Consider the following 21,984-nt stretch of genomic DNA (forward strand, 5'->3'; position numbering starts at 1 on the left):
AAAAAAAAAAGAAAAGAAAAAAAATATTATTCGTTTTATCTCGAAACTATCGATGAATTGTATTTTTTATAAATCGCGTAAAATTCGTTTAATCGTAGAATCTCTTTCGTCGAAAATAAAAAATGAGGAAGAAGGAGGAGAAAAATGATGAAAAAAAAGAGATAAAAAAAAAGAAAGAAGAGAGATATGATAAACGAATTGTAAATCTTCTCTGCGCCGTTTGCTAATGATGCGTATGCGTATCCAGTATTTTTTATTTTTATTTTTTTTTCTCTCGATGATATAAAAGGAGCGGTTTTAAAGACTACAGGGATTATTATGCATAATTATAGGAATAGTAAGAGAAGAATTATGGTGCAACAGAACAGTATTTTTATATTAGCGGGGGCGCGGAATTGTCCTCTTCTCATCTTATTATTGGTAATATTTGAACGTAGAGTCAGATGATCATTGCGCGACGTTTTCTTATTGATGTATGTAAATTGGAGTTGTGCGTTAAAAAAAAAAAAAGAAAAATTTGGAAAAGAAGAAAAAATCGCTCGCGAATGTTTTCGTTGCGATGCGCAAATCAGCATTGAATGATAATAATAATGATGATGATGATGATGATGATGATGATGATGATGATGATGATGATGATGATGATGATGATGATTACGATGATAATAATGATGATGATGATGATGATAATGATGATGATGATGATGATAATGATAATGAGGATCATGATGATGATGATGATGATAATGATTTATTGATAAATTAATTCTTAAGAAAAATTCGTAAATGTTTGTAAAACTATTATATGTATTTTATCGAGCATTTCGATTACAGATAAATTAATATTATTCGCTCAATTACCAATCTCGAGGAAAGAAACGATATGAAGGGGTGTCCTTGATAGTACGCGCACGAAGGATGGATTATAAATGAAAAAGAAAAATTAGGGAAAAAAAAGAAGAAAGAGATCTTCAATCATCGTCTTCTCGCTCTCTCGAAAGAAAAGAGAAATGAAAAATAGTCACGGACTAATTCATTTTCCCGTAGTGCTCTTAATTTTCGATTCTCGTTCGGAGAAAACAGTAACAAAGCCTTTTGAAAATGTGTTATTTGAAACTAAGGAAAACAAAATAATCACTAACACATGAAAAAAGAACACACTATTTACATACACAACACTATAAAACATGCTAGAATTAATCTCTATTTCTCTCTCTCTCTCTCTCTCTCTCTCTCTCTCTCTCTCTCTCTCTCTCTCTCTTTCTCTCTCTATCTATCTATCTCTTTGTATTTTTCACGCAACGATTTATTATCTTATTCCGTATGTATTGCAATATTATTACGATGAACACAAGATAGATCATTTTCCAATGTCGATCTTTGTCTAATCTTTATCTATCTCTATCTAATCTTTTTCAAACTGCACACACACACGTTCACGATGCTGTCTTGCCTTTAAGTTTTATCTTGACTTCGAGTCATAGTTCGTAAGGTAGGTTTGCCATGTGCACTAAAAAAAAAAAGGAAGAAAAGAAAAAAAAGGAAAAAAAACGAAGAAAAAATAAAAAAAAAAACAAATAATAAAAAAGAGAAAAGTCCGAGGAGTGATCGCTCTCCATCCATCGTCCGTATGAAGAAAAAGATAAAATAAATAATAATTTAAAAAAAAAGAAAAAACAAAAAAAAAGAAGAAGAAACAGATATAAAAGAACAATTCACATCGCACGATCGAGTATCCGCTATCGTAGACGAAATTTTACCTACCATAGTAGTGCCATAACGAAACGATTATATACTTCGAACGCGTCTATAGTTGTTGGTTGTACATACATACATATACGTATCGTACGAAATTTCTCAGCGATATAGTTTTTCGTTTTAACACTGCAGGTTACTCCAACACCTCCGCCATTATTTTTTAGCGCACAAAAATATCAAGATTTATTTAACCCTCTATAACACACTGTGATAATGTGTCTGTATTGTATTTTGCTTCCTTTCTTTTTTCTTTCTTTTCTCTTTTTTGTTTTTATTTGTTTTTTTTTTTTTTATTCTCAGATCTTATTCTACAATTATTAAACTGTTTGTTAAACTAATTATTAAACTGTTGTAACAGACGAAAATGCAACGAAACATTTCCTTATTGATGAAACATGCAATTATTAATATTGACATCGATCATTTATATGTATACAATATTGAACGTTTGCCAACGGTGCTCTTAAATAATTTGCATTCTAATTAGTTATAGAGGGTTAAAGCAATATATCGGGCTGGTCCATCCATCGTTGTTGTGTTGGATCACCGTGCTCGATCAGTCGACAATGAGTAATTTTTTATTATGCAATTGTGCGTGATCTCGAGGACTCGGATAGATTTATGCATTAACAAAATGAAGAACAAAATAAGAAGAAGATTAAGAAGAAGAAGAAGAAGAAGAGAGATTAGTCGTCTCTAAGGCTTCCTGCATAAGAACTCTTATCTCGTTATGTTTCTCAGCTATATTGTACTCTATTTTTTCTTATTTAATTATATAAATATCAGTCAGTCTTATCGAATTGTAAATGAAAAAGAACGTTATGCAATTCCAACGTCGACAGAGCCTACGAATATTTTTGCTCCGAATATTATATATATACATATATATATATATAAAAAAGAAGGAATTTGAAAAGAGAAATGTATCCCAGTTCCAAGAGATATTCGCTGTCGACGATTATTAACTCTCAACGTAGAAGTTTATTAACCGATGAAAGATTATCGTCCACTTCCACGGGAATGTATTAACAAGATATATATAAATATAAATATATATATATATACATGTATGTATTAAAAAAAAAAAAAATGCTATTGTAGTAAAATTAAGTCCAAAACACGATTATACGTATTATCTGACCATACTTGGCGAACGCATATAGATATGTAAAGAAAAAAAGAGAAAGAAATACGTAACAGACACACGCGCACACATACACGTTACACATACACTTTCGCATGTACTTAAAAAGAAAAAAGAAGATTGTAAAAGATTTCGTTAACGCCTTCGAACGGATTTATTTGAAATGTATCAAATATATTGGCGATATTTAAAGTATAAAAAACAGATGGGAAAGGTGGTGTGCGAGATACTGATTCGAAGGAAAATACTGAAATTCATAAGTCTAATAAAAAACGAAAGAAACGAAACAATAAATATATATATGTATATATATATATTTATAAAAAAATAAATATATATATATATTTATAAGGAAACGAAAACGTTTAAAGCATACGAACAAAGCTCGAATTAGGTATTAATATTGGAAACAGTATTTTGCGTGCTCACTAATCGCATTAGATATAAATAATTCGAGAAAGCATTTTTACGTTTGACTTGTCGAAAATCGCAACATATATCTTGTATATTCTGAAAATCGAGGGGGAAGAGATAAGGAAAAAAAAAAGTAAAATAAAAGTAACAATAACAAAATAAAACGCGGGGATAAAGGAGACCGAAATAATTATTATATTGTCTCTCCTCCATGTTTAAAGATTTAATATTTATCGTCATCGAATCGGAATATCGCGCGAGAATGACTTTTCTAATTTTCTCTCTCTCTCTCTCTCTCTCTCTTTATCTATCTATCTCTCTTTCTCTCTCTCATCTCCTTCTCTTTCTCTTTCTCTCTTAAGATGATTTTACGATCGTCGATAAAAATTAATAAATGTTATCTTTAAGAGTGTCATCTGCAAATGATAAGATGAAAATGATAAGATCAAAAGAAAAAGAAAAAAGAGAGAAGAGTACACATTATTAATATAATATGATATTATACTACTCACCTCGATATTCCGTGTTGGTACACACGTACAGGACGAACCAGAAAAATGTAAACGCAGCTATTGTTGACTGACAGAACAGTGAGTTTTAAAAGGCATCGTAGAAATGTCTTGTTTTTTTCTGTGGATTACAATAAACTATTTTATTCTAATTCTGCTGTGCCTACAGGTAATCGTTTCTTTTTAGCTTTTTTCCTCGTCCTTTTCCCTTTTGTCTTCTTTTTATTATATATATAAAACATTGTCTGTACTCATGGAATTTCTTTTGCCATACTTTACGTTATTACTGTAACACAATGGTTCCGTTCAAAAAAGGAACAAGATGATCTTGCTTGTTTAACGAAAAAAAGGTATTTAACTAATTATTATTATTATAATTTATTGACGCTTAAAATTCTTAAATTTCTATTTATGATCTCGTTCTATCAAGTTATCGTAAGTGCCTAAGAAATCATGATATCGTTATAATTGTGTGTAATGTGTGTGTGTGTGTGTGTGTGTGTGTGTATCTTTCTTTATCTTGGAAAAACTAAAGAAAAGACTGTTCCTTCGAATACGTATTGATTTTTATTCGTTGACTTATAGATTATTTTTTTCGACGAACCTCGTCTCCGTACATTACAAAGAAATCGTATCATAAGATCGTTCATCTAATCGCGATGGTTATAGAATGATCACACAGGAAACAAAAAAAAAAAAGAAAAGATTCTCGATAAGTTCGGAATGATCTCGTAACATTCCACTCGATGATGATTACTTTCTCTTTAGTTTGCGTGTTTACTGAATACATGTTTTATGTTAAAATGTAAGGGTATATAAAATATGTAATAAATTACAGTTGCATTATACGGTAAATCCTTAGTACACTAGGAATATTTGGTCTTTTGGTCGCCTTTTATACTCTTACGTGTTTTACGATAATGTTTGTTTAGCGTGCGTCTTCAAATAAAAGTACTTACCACTTTTAATCAACGCACTCTATTCTTCTTCTTCTTCTTCTTCTTCTTCTTCTTCTTCTTCTTCTTCTTCTTCTTTATTTGAAATTTTTGCCGAACGTTTTTATTTCTGTTTTTTCTTTCTCTCCTACTCCTTTTAATCCTTTCTAATATAATATTCCTTTTTAGCTAGACATATTAAGAACATACTCTGCAATATCTTCTCAAAGTACAGTATGGTGGTAACGTATCTTATATTTACTAAGTTAATCTAACGAATCTAATATGGTACATGCAGGTGGGAAATTCTTCTGACACTATATTCAAAAGATGCTTCTTCTCCCTGATCTAGTTTTTTTTTTTTTTTCGAACGTGCACGTTGAAATATTTTTTATCCTTAACACGTGTGTATATTATATATACGTCTATGTGTTTGTGTATATATGTATATGTATATATATATATATATATATATATGTATGTACTAAATAAAGAGGTTTCGAACATCGACGTAGATTCTCCAAATAGGACAATCCTCGACATTAATACTGCACTTATGATCGATTATTATGCTCTTTTTAAATCGAGCTTAACGATTATAATATGAAAACAACACGGATATATCGAGAGAAAGAAAATTTCATCGAATACGTGACGTTTTGTCTCTAGATCCGATTTTGTCTCGATCTAACGAGATTCGGAAGATCCTCGGCTGTTAATTGTATCTGCGAAAAATCGTGTATAATTAGACGTTTTGATTTTTTTCTTTCTTTCTTTCTTTCTTTTTTTTTTTTTACTGATGATCTATCGTTTGAAAAAACCACTCGGTGAAGCGACGAAGTTGTTGAGCAGCAGCATGGCTTTCGTCCTGCAAGCGTCGATTTTCGTCTCTCAAACGACGAACTTCGTCTTCTAAAGAGAGACGACGTCGTGTTTCCCTGGCTACTCTCAGCTCGAGAGTCGAGAGATGAGATTGCAAATCAGAGACAGAATTTCTGTAAAAATTCAAGAAATCCCATTTGTTTTCTCTTTACAAGATATCATTTTTTATGATCATTAAATGACGATCGTATACTCACGCAATGGTATTACAGCCATCAATGATCCTATCATCGGTCCATTCCTGAGGATGCTGCTTCGACGTTTTATTGTTTGAATCTATATGATGATTCTGCCAACAATCTACGTCGCCGTCCACGTGTGTCTTCGCGTCCTTGGTGGATGTTAAATTGTTGGTAGGTTTCGACATCGAGTGCGGTGATTTAGTAACGCGTGGTGATAATCTATAAACGGATAATATAATTTGTTCTTATAGAATAGATTAAATGTTAAAATAATTTAGTTATTTTGATAAGATTAGAATACGTGTCTATCGAACGTTTCATTTTATATTTAAACTAAGATTAACATTTCTTTAAGATGATCTAAGAGGTAATTCTATCGTACCTCTCTTCCTTGGACAATTTGTTTTCGCTTGGTGCTGGACTAGACGCTGTGCTAGCATTAGATATAACAGTGGCTGGTCTAGCCATCGTCAAAATAACTTCGGAACCATTATTACCATTGTCTTGTCCATTAGCAGGTAAAACGCTTAACGTCGAAGTACTATTACCGCAAAGATTTTCTCTGGATCTACATCTGTTTTGAATCTCCAGCATATTGTTATTTATCTTATTAGAGTTTTGATTGGCGCTCATAATGTTATTCGATATATTATTATTCGTTAGCTGATTGTCATCGGCTATGTAATCAGGATTGATTAATTTCATCAGATCCTCCTGCAAAGTACTCGACGTGAGATTGGCTGAATTTCGATGAGAATTTCTGACACCTGGCTTCGGACGAGGACTTTGATTTCTCGAACTGCCACTCGAAGGTGTTAAATTACCAGCTCGATGCTTGTTCGCTCTTCTTAATCTCGGTGAGATACTTCCTGAACCATTGGACAGTTCGTCTTCGCTAGGTAGAGTTGTCACTTCGATGCAATTGCTTTCGGGAATCCTAACTTCCGGTGGAAGACTCGTAGCAAAGTCCTTTGTTTGTCTATACTCGACGTTGACCTTGTGCGGAACTGGCCGTTCAGACATAGTCGTTTTCAAACAGGTCACTTTTTCACCGACCTTGAACTCATGAGGCATCTCGTATCTAATTGGTTCTCTATTGTGATCGTTGTTGTCATTATTATTATGTTTTCTATCATTGTTCTGTTGTATGGCTTCTAAATCATATTTTGTGATCTCAATGTCGTACTTGCTATTCCTTTTTTCATAGGAATCTTCTGAATACTCGTAACCTATTGTGGCACGTTTCTCATTACGTATATCGTTACGTATATCATTACGTGTTTCCTGATCGTATTTGTTAGTGTTTCGGTCTAGAAGTTTCTCTTCCTGAATCTCGTACTTCGATGTTCTATCCGGTTTATTTTCGTACTCGTACTTTGAGCTTGTCTGATCGAATTCGTTGAATCGTATGAGATTATTGTTGCTGGCAGATTTGGGAAGACTATAACTCGCGTTCTGAGCCAATGGCAAAGAATTTGAAGCACTGAGTTTCTGATGAGTAGAGTGATGCTGATAATCGTTCTTCAAGAGATCTCTTTGCGACGCATAAAGATTCTCCTGTTTGATCTCGAATTTCTCTTTCTGTAGCTTTACGTAATTCGAAGTTACGTGATCTTGATTCCGATGAGCGTTGTCCAGGTGTCTCTGATAATTCTCGTGTCTTGCATTTTCTTGGATAACTTTAGCTGACACATAACCACTTTCCTTGGCGTAGTGATCGTGATTGTGAAGTTTCGAATTCTCAGTAAATTGCTTGCTACTCGCGTAATGACTTTCTTTCTCTTTCTTTTGTCCCGTTATTGCTTTGTTAGGTGTCAGAGCTTGATAATTCTGTCTTGCTGGTAATGGTGGTGGTGGTGTGCCATCCGTACGATGTCCATTGTTATCCTGATCCTGTGGTTCCAACAATTCGTACCTAACAAACAAAGAATATGAAATGGAAACTGCGATCAAGATCTATCGATCATTTTTTTTCTCGTTTTACTCACCAACGATCATCGGTACTACTGTGTCCACTGCTACTGCTTGTCATTGTACCCTCCAATGGAAATCTAGGATCATTAAACGATCTAGAACTCGAACCTGTTCCGTATCCTGAACTGTTACTGGATCTAGGTGGGCTAAAAGATCGATCGTATCGTCTCTGATGTGACATGGCAATTTGTTGAGTCGGCGTGTTGTCCGGGTTGGTTACGTTTTCGTAATCGCCTTCGTAATTGTTCGATAGATGTTGACAATTTTGTAGCGGGCATCCTCTGTGTTTGTAAAAAAGGAAAATTAATTTACTTCGTCCTCGTGACATTTAAAGTTATTAACATTTTGTGGTTGAAAGATAAATTGGCAAGTCGTGATTGGCAAGAGGTGAATGTTAGAAAACGTATTAATAAACGCGTGCGCGCGCGCAACTATTTTTTAATATTCTACATTATAAATATTAGTCATTTTAAAAAGACTTATAAATTCATGATATCGTTCTAACGAGATAGGTCTATTTATCTGGAAAATAAATATTTTTTAATACGATAGAAGTAGGATTCTCGTCTGAAATTCTAACAGCAAACTAACTATTTTCTGATATAATAATAGTTTATAGTTATTAGACAATTGTAAACGTTATATAGATGTAATCTCTAACATCTATAACATAGAAATCAATAATCAATATAATATAAATATATAATATATAATGTATATTAGTTAAAAATTTTATCTACTTATTGGAAAATGTTTGTAAAAAACTTTTCGTTAGACCGAATACGATATAATAATATATTATTTATTATAAAATTAACACGTCAGAAGTTACCTTCTAGGATTGCCATCATTCGTGGGTGGTATAACAGTGACAGTGACTTGAGCGCTGGTTTTTAAAAGATCGATCATCTGATCGTGGGTCAACGTTGACACAGCCACCTTACAAATTTCAACGAGTCTCGAGCCCTGTCGAAGACCAGCTTGCCACGAAAGTCCCATAGCTTCGACCTGAGTCACCACACCGTCCGGTTGTACGTGGAAACCCAATTGTCCGAGGCCGTTTCTTTTGAGGGAAAGCTCAGATGCTGGTGCTCCTTGCGTCACCGCTCGCAATCGTGCGACTATTTCCATTAGTTCGTCGCGTTCACCGTAATCGCCGCGCACATGGATCGTTATACACTCGCCTTGATGATAATACAATCTCAGACTGCAAAGAAATGTCATCAGTTCAAATATTACAATGGAAATTTGAAAGATAAATAATTGGATTTGTTTAATAAATCAAAAAATAGTTCGTTTTTCTTTCTTATCTAATAACGTTAATCTTGACTAAGGAAAGATAAATCAATTAATTTTGTTAATTTTGATTTTGTTTATAATTGACGATCGAGTTATTATATTTAAGATAAAAATCATGACGTCACACTCTCAGTTAAGTTTAGTTACGTAACTCTCGATAAATCAGTTTCTTTCGTGTTTAAATAATTGGAATTACATAATGTGAAATTTTTAATATAACATACTAACAGGTATACTAAATTTTTTATAATTAAATATAAATTATCCTTTCGGATATGAATTAATAAATACACATATATGAAATTATGGCTTAAAAATTACACGGTCTTATGAAAGATTAATAAAAAGAAGAAAAAAAAGTTTTTGCGGTTTTCTTCGATTATATTAAAAATTGCATCTCCTGTGTTATTAGAAAGTTTCAACTAAACTCACCTATTGGTCTGAGCATGCCAGCCAAGAACGCTGACGCAAGGAGTTACAAAGACGATTTGTCGTGAATGTTCTTCGATCAGTACGATAGTATCAATGCTTATTCCAAGATAGCAATCGGTGTTTTGATTGCTATCCTCAAGAATGACCTGCCAACAAATCGCACCACGCTGGGACGCGTCACAAGATAATCTTGGTCTCACATTTGCCTTCTTTTTACTGCTGAAGGACAGCATCGCTATTAAACGAAAAAAAGGCAATAAGAAACAACGTTTTTAATTTCTACACAACAGAAGTAATTGTTAAACATTTTGTATAATACAAATATTTATAATATTATATATATATATATTTATTATTACATTTGTAGATATAATGTAATACATATTTAAAAAAATAAATGTTTTTATATTAACAATTTATAATTAAATATTTATGTTAATAATTTATTTTATAAATATATTTTTGTCATATTACAAATTATATTATTTATTAATTTTTGAGGAATTATATATATATATAATTATATTATTATATAATATAGATGTGTATTTATAAGAAGTATTTTATAATATAAGACAACTTACAAAACTTTTGACCAGTGTCGACAACCGTGGCAGAAGAATAATTAGTCGCCAAATCTTTCAAATATTCCTGTCTCGTTCTTGTCGCCATTGTGGCAAACTTTTCTGATCTAAAATAGAGACAAACGATTTTAACGCGGACTATTTAACAATATCGATATAAACGATAATCGTATATAGCAAATTCTTGTATTACCTGTGTGCTGCATTCTCGGCATTAATCACTTTCGCTAGAATGAAATCCGCAAAAGCTTTTCCCTTTGTAAAGGTCGCTCCTGGTGGAACAGGTGGTCCGAAAATAGGCACCTCTTTGCTTCTGGAAACAGCTACGCTGTATTGCGTATTGTCTGTGCAAGGATTAATGGCTTTTACCACGATGAACACATGCTGAAATTGCGAACGTATTCTCCGTGGACTGAACGGTAGAGCTCCGGGTTCCTGAAGACACGTTCGAAGAATTAGAAATAAGAAGAAGAAGAAAAAGAAGAAGGGAAAAAAGTGAAAGAGTTGGAAAAAAGAAGAAAAATAAAAGATATATATATATGTATATATATATATATATATATATATATATATAAATATAATTTAAAAAGTTATTAATAAAAAATTCGAAAAATCTTTGCAACTTATGATTTAACAAATAAAATGAACTATTGTTAGTATGTCCAAATGTTAAAAACGACAAAAATTAGATTAAACTATTATTATGTAATTTATATAATTTTTAATAACTATGTTTTTTATAATTAATCAATTATTTTATATACTATATATAATAAAAATAACTTTACTTTATGTAACTACTTTATATAATCTCTGCTTATTTTCGTGCAAATAAAATGTAAGTTTTTTAAGTTTCCTTCACATTTGTTGATCGGACAATGCTTTTGCACTGCAATTCGTATATAAGAACTTGAATATATAATTTCGTCAATATGCTCGATCTTGGATTTCTCTCTTTCTCTCTTTCTCTCTCTCTCTCTCTTTTCTTATTCTTACCTGAAAGACTATTGTTACTATGTCGTTCCCAATGTGTCTCTTCCTTAACAGCTGCTGCCGGTTATTCGGCGTAAAGGGTAGCATCGTTGACACGTGAAACGTAACTTCCGCTCCCCGATGAGTCGCAGCTACCGCGTGAGTACCCGTTGAGTCTGTTCGAGTATCCAAACCAGCTTTGTAACCCTCGAATCCTCGCAGTCTTATTCTTTGGCCTGTTATTGTACGTTATTACATGTAATATTATATAATACATTCAATACGAATAAATTTTTATTTAAATCTTAATTAATTATCAATTAATACGACGTCGAGGATTTTAATCTTCAAATATATATTATTTTTTTATGGATTATGGAATTATAACGTATATGCATATATATATATATATATGTATAATGTAACAGTTGCGACATTTTATAATTTTTCATTAAATTTTATAAAACAAATTATGATAAAGAAATTTTGTTATTATTTCAATTTTAATAAATTACTTAATAAATGGTATAATTTTTTGTTGTAAATTTATAAAGAATTAAGGGTTTGCAAGTTAAAACAAGTAGGATGTTCTGTTAAAGAGATACGTGTCTGTCTTTTCATTCGATCCATTTTAGTTTCGATAAGTTCTTGGAAATCTGGTCGACGACACCTGCGCTAGAGTAACTTTTTGCATCGTCCGAGTTTCGAACACGTGGCCGACTTTTTTTTTCCTCAACGATAGTGCTGCTCGTTGTTGAGAGCTTTTCCGAGAATTTATGTGGGTCGCCTATCGTTCCATTTATTTTCTTTTTGTTTCTAAACTTTTTGCAGAGATCGAAATTTCACGTGTACGATATTTGATCGAGATAACAAAATTTATAGCGTATAAATATTTATGATTATTTTTTTATCTCGCATGTAATCGGATAAAAATTATTACGAAAAAATAGATTACGAGTCCTACATGATTTTTGCTTATTAAATCAGCTAGTCAAATAATAATTCATTATTAATAGCTAGTCAAATATTAATTAGAAGAAAACCAAATTAAAAAAATATATGTTTACCGATTGTATCGAGAAATTCGAGAAACGCTGGTCCAGCATGCTGATTATTGTACATCTCTTCCTCCGTTCTCTGACCTGATCTACAGTATAGCACGCCGACCTTGTACCTGCTAGAAAGACCCTGCTCATCCAATCTTGCGACAGCTTCTTCAGCTGCAGCCGTTCCAAGTCTGAGACAGCCTAATTGTACTTCCGGTGCGACCAACTCCAATAGTTCTCTCGTTGGTACTCTACCTTGGGGCCTTATACCCAGTGCTTCTTCAGGCACAGAACCACGTAAAGTTAATAGTTCTGATGTTCTTACGATTATTCGATATTGACTAACGTCTTTACGAATACTGATGGCCACTGGACCTAATTGTTCGTCCATACCAAACCAATTTTGATGTTCTCGACCTAAAAATGTGTAAAAGAATATATTAAATATACGTGTGTATATACATGTCAACTCTTTAGTCATACACTTACATATCTATATTTTTTTAAGTCCTATATCATTTTATCAACACAAAATTAATGATTACTTCATACCTTAAATTTTCTATGTTTTTAAAGTATTATTTACGATTATTATAGTATAATTATATCGGTATATAGTCAGTAAATAATAGTGTAATATTCACATTACATAATATTCTTGTAGATATCGAAAAAAGATTTGGTTTGAAAAAGGAAAGGTTGGAAACAGAAACGTTCGTTGTCGTTAATTAGCTCAACGGAAATCATTTCGATCGATTAATCAATGAATTAATTACCTAAGAAATATTTCCGATAATAATGAGCACCCTCGTCGACGCTTTCGATCGGAAGTGGCCGTTTTTGTACCGGACACGTGTGTTTCCATAATGTTTCACCGGGTAAAGGTTCCAAAACCGAGACACCATAGGATAATGCTGGCCTATGAACTCCATTAACGTGTGGACAGCGAGTAAGGCCAACTTCGCGTTCCCCTTCACCGCCAATTTCATTCCGGAAGAAGGGACACGATTCCAAAAGGTCGTTGCCTGTTGAGCGAACAAACTCTATTTAATATTGTCCATATATCACTGTCATCGATATACCCTGCTAATAAGATTTATTATGTTCATCGTTTAATTGCATTATTTGATAAAAGTTAAAATTTTCCTTCTTTCGAAAATTTGTATAATTATATATGGATGGAGTATAAAAAGTAAAGAAATCGATATTTTTCTTAGTTCTATAATCGTGATTATAAATATATCTTCAATTTTTTAATTTTTATTTCGTGATTTAATATTTCTATCGATTATTATTATTATTATTATTATTATTATTATTATTATATTATGAAGATGTTTTTTTTTAAAGAAGTGAATTGTGTGTTGAAATGTAGCAAACATTACATATAAATTATATATCATAATTTATTTAATATTTTTCGTAACAATTAACTTTGATATCATATATAATATTAACCGATAATAAATATTATGCAAATATCATATAATGTTGCTAAGCTAAATTTAGTAAGCGAATATTATCGATCACTGTTATATATATATATATATATATATATATATATATATATATGTATATAAAGAGAGATCTTTTCTCTCACCTTTCCCATCTCCAGAATCTTCTTCAGGAGTCTCATCTGGAGTTGAGGCTCGTAAAGCGCTTGCAGCTGAGGCACCAGTTGCCGTGTTTCTTCTTCTCGCTAAAAGTATACCTCGCAGTTTAGCAGCATAACCGAGATTAGCTGTGAGCGATTGGCAATCGTAATGAGCAAAGGCTCGTCTACGATGTCGTTCTTCGACATCAGCCGATACGACTGGGCTACCACAGGTTTCTTCCATAGCACGAGGAGATTTACCACCCCAAAATCTATTCAACTTCAATCGTAATTTCGGACTGGAACCGCCACCGGTTGGTCCACAGACCTCGTCAGTGTCCTGCGCCGACTGCGTATCCTGAACACGTCTCAAATAATCGGCGCTTACTGGACTTCTTTGATCCGTTGGCCGAAAATCTTGAAGCATCGCGAAGATGTTCTCGCCGACTGTGACTGATTGAGCCACTACGTCGATGCTACCTGTTGATAATAATCAAACATATTGTGTAATAATGAATATTATTTTTATTAGTATAAATCCAAATATAAATCAAATGTATCATTTATAATAGATCGAATCGAACATTTTCAAAATAATTGATCATCATTTTTTTTTTATATAGTGATAGAATGCATAGAAGTTTTAAATCATTTATATCGTAGTAAGACTTTATGTTTATATGTTAGAAAAAAATATTTTTACATTCTTTTTTCTTGTTTGTTATAACAGTAAGTAACAAATTAAATTAAATTTGATGATCATTGTTGAATGATTTGTTAATGATTGATTGGATTTTTTTTTATATTACAGTGAAATGCAGTAAAAAAGTATATTTTTTATAACATGCACATTTAATTGAATAAAATGTGAATTATACTGTTCAACATTAAGAATTAAAAACTAAAAATATAATTTGTAAAGAAGTAAAATTTGTAGAAAATATTTCGTCAGAGTATACTTTTATAATGTGATTTTCTAAAAATAATAATACTTCTAAAAAAACTTGTCTATAAAAAAAGAGATTAATCGAACGAAACTTCCTGTTACTCCTACGTAACTTCGTTTCTTTTTAAAATAAATGAAGGACAAACTGTTTGCGTGGGTTCCCAAACGAAAAATAAAAAAAAGATTGATTGAGCTACTCGATGGTATCCACTCTTGATGATAACTACACACGTTGTGTAGGTTGATGATAAAATTTCAAATCTTTGAATGAAACGACTGGATACAAAACCTATGTCGATTACGATACTATCGTCTATCTATATATCAATCATATCTTTTTCCAACATTATACGATTTTACATTATCTAATTGTTGTTAATTATTGTGTATTAACATTTGTCAACGAAATGTTTGTTCACGTAAATTATTCAACGGTGTAATAAAACTCTTTTCGATTTTTATATAGATATATAAAGAATGAAAAGATAAAAAGAATAAAAATAAGATAGATAATATATAGAATAATTATAAATTAAAAATAAGATAGATAACATAAAGAATAAAAAGAAAAAAGAAAAAAAGTTCGTTTGTATATTTATAAGACATCAGAAATTCGTTTCTAATATCTTAATATTTAGTTGTTTACACACTTTTTATATACAAAGCATGTTTCGTACGAGAGACCAAAAAAAAAGACGATAGAAAGAGAAGCCGTTGAAACGTACCGTGAGATCCATACTCCCTTCTGAGGGGTGTCTCTGGCACTCGAGAGGCGGGATCAGGACTGTGAGGTAGTTCTAAACTTGAGTTGGATCTGTGAAGGGCCAGTCCACGACCCACGCGGCTCACCGGCCCTCCGCTGCCGCCGCTATTTATCGGTAGGCTCGCGATCATTTCGTCATTCTGCAAATCAAATAAATTCAATCAATTATTAATTCGTTATAACGTATTTATACCGTATGTGTGTATGTGTATACATACACGATATAAATACATACCTGATTATACATAGGTATAAAATAAATTTAATAAATTATTAATTCATTATCTCTCCCTCTTTTTTTTTTCTCTAATATTCTTTCATGTAGAATTTATACTTGTATGAATATGATATAAAATATATTTGATAAAATATATAGGAATAAAATAAATTCAATAAATTATTAATTCGTTATGATCTGATTTGTATATATATTTCGAATGATATGTGAATATACACACACACACACACACACACACACACACACACAATAATACTTATACATTCTTAATGCATTATTAAACAAACGTATCGCGTATAGTCTTTTATAATCGATGTTTCCCTTGCGTACGTTAATTAGCCGTTAATAAGCACATAATGAACCATGAAATTTGCCTTTATCAATGATATAAATTGTTCCCTATCTTTTCATTCGAAATAATCGTCAATAAAGTTTCATCTTCCTGCATTATATATACGAAATAATGAGTAAAAAAAAATGTTGTATTGTTCGCATAATCGATCATTAACATCAAGATTAGAGTTTTAGTTATTTTTTTCTTTTTCCTTATTTTTTTTTATTAATTTTCAAAGATAAAAACGATCGAACAATTAAAGCTGAGTCTTATAACTAGGAAGCAGGATTAAGTGCCTTTAAATAAGTACAAAGTACAGCGGCTAATTAGTATCGTCGAGCCCTTCTTCTTTTCTTTCTGTAAGTACGTCTACGTGTATGTCACTCGATATGTCTCAAGGGTAGAGTAAACGTATATGTTTCATTCATTTATACGATAGAATTTGTGTAATATTGTATAAAAAGATTGTCACTAAAAATCTCACTATTACTATGAAAAGTCTATGCTCACATTACTATATTTTATTCAAAACAAAAATTATATCAAATTATTGTATAATTGTAACAAAAATTATTTTTTGAAAACGATGTGATATCATTATTTAAAATTATTATTATATAAGAAATAAAATCATGATTGATTTTAAAACTGTGTACTTTAAAACTTTACAGGAGATTTAAAATCACTGTTATTTATCAGAAGTTCGTAATTATTTTTCTCATTTAAAAGTACAAGTTTCGACGAAACCAATGTGTGCATTAGTAAATGATATTGCTTTGATGAAAATAATGTATCGTCGAACTATGTCATCTTATTCATTTTTTTAATCTTTTTTCAGTCAAAACAAATAATTAACAAATCTTTCAAAAAAGATCGACTATATAATCATTACTTAAAAAAATATAGCTTAACTGTAATATATAATATATATCATTATTCCGTGTATATGTCTGCTTTTAAATCACTGCTCTTCTTTTTTCCATCGAACGATGAATGCTGCTCTTTACAGGTTTTTTTTTTTTCGATCGATACACGTCGCCACAACAACAAGGTCGATCTTGTTTCTTTAAGATTTCTTATGGTAATGTCAAAACAGAATTACGATACATCAAATTCGATCCGATAAAACGGTATACCAAGTTTAAATTATTATCAGGAATGTAACCGTGAACATGTTCGTATGTAACGTTTACGATCGAATGACTCGAGTAGGATGAATCACGTTTGTTTCATTGATTCACGCTCTAGTCGATGATCCAATCGCGATATGTAGATCGTACGATCATATGTAAATAAAAAAGAATCAATATGTCGATTTAATGATTCTTTATGATTTTTGTTTTTTATAAATATGGAATATATTTATAAAAAATATGGATTATAATAAAATATGAAACATATGTGTTTTTGTGATTATGAAAATGTGACTAATCATATTTATCACTTGTTTGGTGTTACATTGATTTATATTATATTATATATATATATATATATATATATATATATATATATATATAAATGCAATATGTCAACAAATAAAAAATATAATAATTTTATAACACCAAATCTTATTAAATAAAAATTTGATATTAATAATATTACCTAAATATTTAAAATGAGTATAGCTTCTGGTATTCAGTCGCTAATGATCTGTAAAGTATCCAACATAATAATTATCAATTAACGTAGTAGATGTAGTCAATTTTTTAACCCCGAAGAAAGAAAAATATGATTCTGACAAAAATTCATGATCCGTTGGTATTCGAGATGGCGCCGTCTGGGACTCCATTTCCGAGAGAAACGTTAATTAGCTTCGTTTCACTGCCACAATGAGAGAGGAACGTTTATTGTTGTCTTCTTTGATGCGAAATGACCGGTGGTTTACTCTCCCTCTCTCTATGGTCATACGTACGTTCGTGAACACACAACATACACATACATAGACTTTTATTGTGCACCTGCTGTTTCCTTCTCTCTCTCTCTCTGTCTCTTTCTCTTTCTCTCTTCCTCCCCTCTCTTTCTTAACGCACACAAAATGTTTGACCATTCGGTTTAAGCCCCGTACCGTTGGCCGCTTCGCCAAATGCGTCCACTGAATGGGGAATGGCCATTGTTAACTTGTGAACCGGTATACCGGGCCAGCACACGCGTAATTAGTACAGCAATGCTGACGAATCAACAGTGCGTCGACTTGAAACGAGACACGTATGCCAATCGACATACCTAACACCGCATTTATAACACACTAAAACGACTTTTTTCCGTTACTACTTGATATTTTGAATTCAATTAAAAATAAAATGAATATATTTTCGTATATTATATATATATATATATTTAATTGTGAATGTAATTAAAAAAAGAAAAAATTGATTTAATTAACATATAACAAGGTTAATCAGTTGATTAACATGAATATTGTTTGTAAATTTAATTAGATAAGTTTCTAAATCTGATTTGTATAGAGTTATATTAGTTTAAAATCATGTTAATCGCGAATAATTAAGATTCTAATCGAATCGATGAAAATAATTCATAAAAATAGCAAGAACAGACTTAGAAAATAGACGCTATCTCCTAAAAATTAATTCGAATCACGTCGTACAGCATACACCAAATGAATTCTAATTCATTTGAACGTCAAGAATGAACTACGATTTATTCTAAATACAACGAAGTCAACACTTCTCTTTTGGCTTGAATATTAGTTGAAATTTTATAAAGAAGAAGATTCATTCAAAATTGTTTCTAATTTCAATATTATCCAAAATATCTTTCGATCGACTAACATCTTGTTTATAAATTGAGACATAATTATCTAAATCTAGTATCATAGTATACTCCAATCATGCTAATGACGAATAATTAAAATTCTAATCGAATGAATGAAAATAATTTATAAAAAAAGAGAGAGAACAAATTTAGAAAATCCTTTCCATTTTAAAAATCAATTCGAATCACGACGCGTAGCGTACTTCAAACGAATTCCAATCGTTCGAACGTCAAGAACGAACTGCGAACGATTCAATATACGACGAGATCGAACTTTCTTTTTGAGTCGAGGACGAGTCAAAATTTTAAAAAGAAAAAGACAAAATTCGAAATTATTTCAAATTTCAATATTATCCAAAATATTCTTCGAATAATTATCTAAATCTGATTCTTATCGAATTATATTAGTCTAAAATCATGCTAATTGTGAATAATTAAGATCCCAATCAAATCGATGATGATAACTTGCAAGAAAAGAAAAAGAAGAAAGAACTTAGAAAATCCTTCTAATCTTAGAAATTAATTCGAATCATAGTCGCATAGTATATTCGAAAGGAGTTCCAATCGTTCGAACGTGTCAAGAATGAACTCGGATCGATTCGAAAAACAAGATCGAACTTCTTTTTTGACTCGAGATTCAGTCAAAATAAAAAAAAAAAAAAAAAAAAGAAAACTGAAGCTCGAGATTATTTCATCATTAAATTTAATTTAGTTATTTTCTTTAAATTTTAATTTAATTTATTACTTAAATTATTATAAATTATATAATTTAAATTTAATTTATTATTTCATCATTAAATTTAATTAAGTTCTTGAATCTGACTTGTACCGATTTATATTACTCTGATAACGTTGATCGCGAATAATTGAAATTTTGATCGACACGATGAAAATAATTCGTAAGAAAAAGAAGAAGAATAAAAAAAAAAGAATTAGCTTAGAAAAAAAAAAAAGTCGATTCGAATGACGTTCTCATAGAATATTCGAAACAAATTCCAATCGTTCGAACGTTAAGAATGGACTTCGATCGATTCAAAATACGACGAGATAGAATTACCCCTTTGGATCGAGGATCAGTCGACATTAAAATTTCACCCTCTATTTCGTCGTGGTATTTTCGAAGAGGCGTACCAGTAAATGCGACGATGACGAAGAGGATGATCGTGTATCGTCGTCGAATCGAACGACCGTTGGTGGAACGGCGAACTCGAAGAGGGATTGGGCCCTCGAAGGTATTTGGCACGAATGACCGTAGCCAGAGCGCTCGTCGAGAAGCCTGTTGCACATTCCGTGCATTCCAAGCGTCACTTTGCTACAGACTGTGCTCGTTGCAACGCGACCCTTCAACGGAAGCTTGCCCAAAGTTAACGCCGATGCCCTCTGATCTGACCCTTCTCTACGAACCCTTCAACGTTGATTAACATCGACCCGAATAGAATTTACCGATTAAGTCTGCACGTATCAAAATGTTTTCATTGATGAAAGCAAATCAAATACGTTAGATCATTTTTAAGATGATAATTCAGCTATTTTTTTTCTTTTTCTTTCGTTTTAAATCATTTATATTTTAGTAATACTTTGTTCAGATCCATTGTTTGGAAAGAAAATATTTTTGGATTTTCTTAGGTAAACATTAATGAATTATCGAAGAGGGAAGAGTAAGTAAAAAGTTAAATCGATTATTTGGTGTGTATAACTCATCGAAGCGTTCCTAGTATTATGCATATTTAATGGTATACACAATTCACTGGGATTTATTCAAATATATTTTTGTACGTGGAAACAATTGAAACATTATATTTATGGAAAATAGGAATAATGAATTTACTCTTCTAAAATCGATTACCCGTTTAACAAAAATTATAGAAAACATAAAATTAAAAAGGTATTAATATTCTTTTATACAAAATTGCTTATATAAAATACATAGAGAAACTATCAATTTATAATTAAATAACGAAATTTATTACAACTTCTTACATCTGATTCTATTTATATATATATATATATATATATATATATATATATATATATATATATATATATAAAAAGAGGGTGAAAATTTTTTAGTAAGTTTCCCATAAACACAACAAAAAAGATACCGGTACTGATCTTTTTCTACTTCACGAATTTATTCGTTTGTTAAAAAAGAAAAAAAAAAAGGAAAGAAAGAAAAGAAGAAAAATATCTGTAGGCATTCTTCTTAGGTACTATCATGAGTACCAGAATATGTAAAAGCGAGAAAAAGATTCACGAGATTGAAGTCAAATGTGTGCATACGCAGACGTGGGTGAGAAAATGTTTCGTAAAGATATACAGGGCCAAGTAGCGGCGACCTGCATAATGCGGGTCTCGATTTCAAGGTGACGTGTAGTCAGTCGCGCGTGTTTTATGGGGAAACCCACGCTCTTGTAGATCCTTCCGATTGCTTTGACGCGAGAGAGAACACCGGTGATTCTTCACAGATGAGAGAGAAAGAAAGAGAAATTACATCGATTTACTAGAAAATACAACTACGATTTTTCGTCTAAACAAATATTATTGCTTTTCTTTTTCTCTCTCTCTTTCTCTCTAAGCAATTACACGGGTAATCGAAAAAAAAGTTTTTATGACTTGTAATAATCATTGAAAGAGAAAGAGAATGGCTAATAAATATGGATTTCACTGCTAGTTTTAAGAATCGATGACAGTGCAATCGAAATGGCTTTGTATTTAAAACGACTTCTTAGTAAGAGAAAGATAATAACAGTTATAAGGTATAAACAATAAAATTATAAACAAATAAATAAATACTCGACTTATTTTTAGAACTGACAAAATTGTTTTATGACTCGTAGCGAATAGAGAAAAAAGAATTATGAACTATTGTAGAAATAATAGTCGCAAGGTATAAATAAATAAATAAAAAAAAAGAAAACAAATAATAAATATATATTCGATGCGTATTTAGAAGTGATAATTTCGTAATCGAAGTAGTTTCATATTTTAAACAAGTTCACATAACATAATAAACTGTAAAATATAATTGTCATGAAGTGTAAATAATAAAAATAAAAACAAATAACACTTAACATATGTATAAAAACGATGATTCTGTAATCAAAGTGGTTTTATATCAGAAACAAGCTCGTATATCAAGAGGAAGATAATAAAATATAAATAATAATCGTAAACTCTAGTAAGCTCTTCTAAATACGACGATGAAT

General features: G+C 31.3%; 1 protein-coding gene across 2 annotated transcripts in view; it reads right to left on the reverse strand.

Annotated features, from left to right (window-relative positions):
- Nucleotides 1-4,373: 4,373 nt before the first annotated feature.
- Nucleotides 4,374-21,984, reverse strand: part of LOC122630178 (signal-induced proliferation-associated 1-like protein 2) — a 75,957-nt gene continuing 58,346 nt past the window's right edge. For both annotated transcript variants that reach the window (XM_043814397.1, XM_043814388.1), the window contains exons 2-14: nt 15,397-15,574; nt 13,732-14,205; nt 12,908-13,156; nt 12,153-12,548; nt 11,110-11,321; nt 10,307-10,548; nt 10,114-10,220; nt 9,530-9,764; nt 8,631-9,005; nt 7,813-8,079; nt 6,207-7,739; nt 5,840-6,043; nt 4,374-5,755 (exon numbers count right to left, since the gene is read on the reverse strand). In XM_043814397.1, the coding sequence (XP_043670332.1) occupies nt 5,554-5,755; nt 5,840-6,043; nt 6,207-7,739; nt 7,813-8,079; nt 8,631-9,005; nt 9,530-9,764; nt 10,114-10,220; nt 10,307-10,548; nt 11,110-11,321; nt 12,153-12,548; nt 12,908-13,156; nt 13,732-14,205; nt 15,397-15,565 (4,665 nt within the window). In that variant the 5' untranslated portion in view covers nt 15,566-15,574 and the 3' untranslated portion in view covers nt 4,374-5,553. The remainder of the gene's footprint in view (nt 5,756-5,839; nt 6,044-6,206; nt 7,740-7,812; nt 8,080-8,630; nt 9,006-9,529; nt 9,765-10,113; nt 10,221-10,306; nt 10,549-11,109; nt 11,322-12,152; nt 12,549-12,907; nt 13,157-13,731; nt 14,206-15,396; nt 15,575-21,984) is intronic.

Source organism: Vespula pensylvanica, chromosome 1, assembly GCF_014466175.1.
Source record: "Vespula pensylvanica isolate Volc-1 chromosome 1, ASM1446617v1, whole genome shotgun sequence".
NCBI lineage: Eukaryota > Metazoa > Arthropoda > Insecta > Hymenoptera > Vespidae > Vespula > Vespula pensylvanica.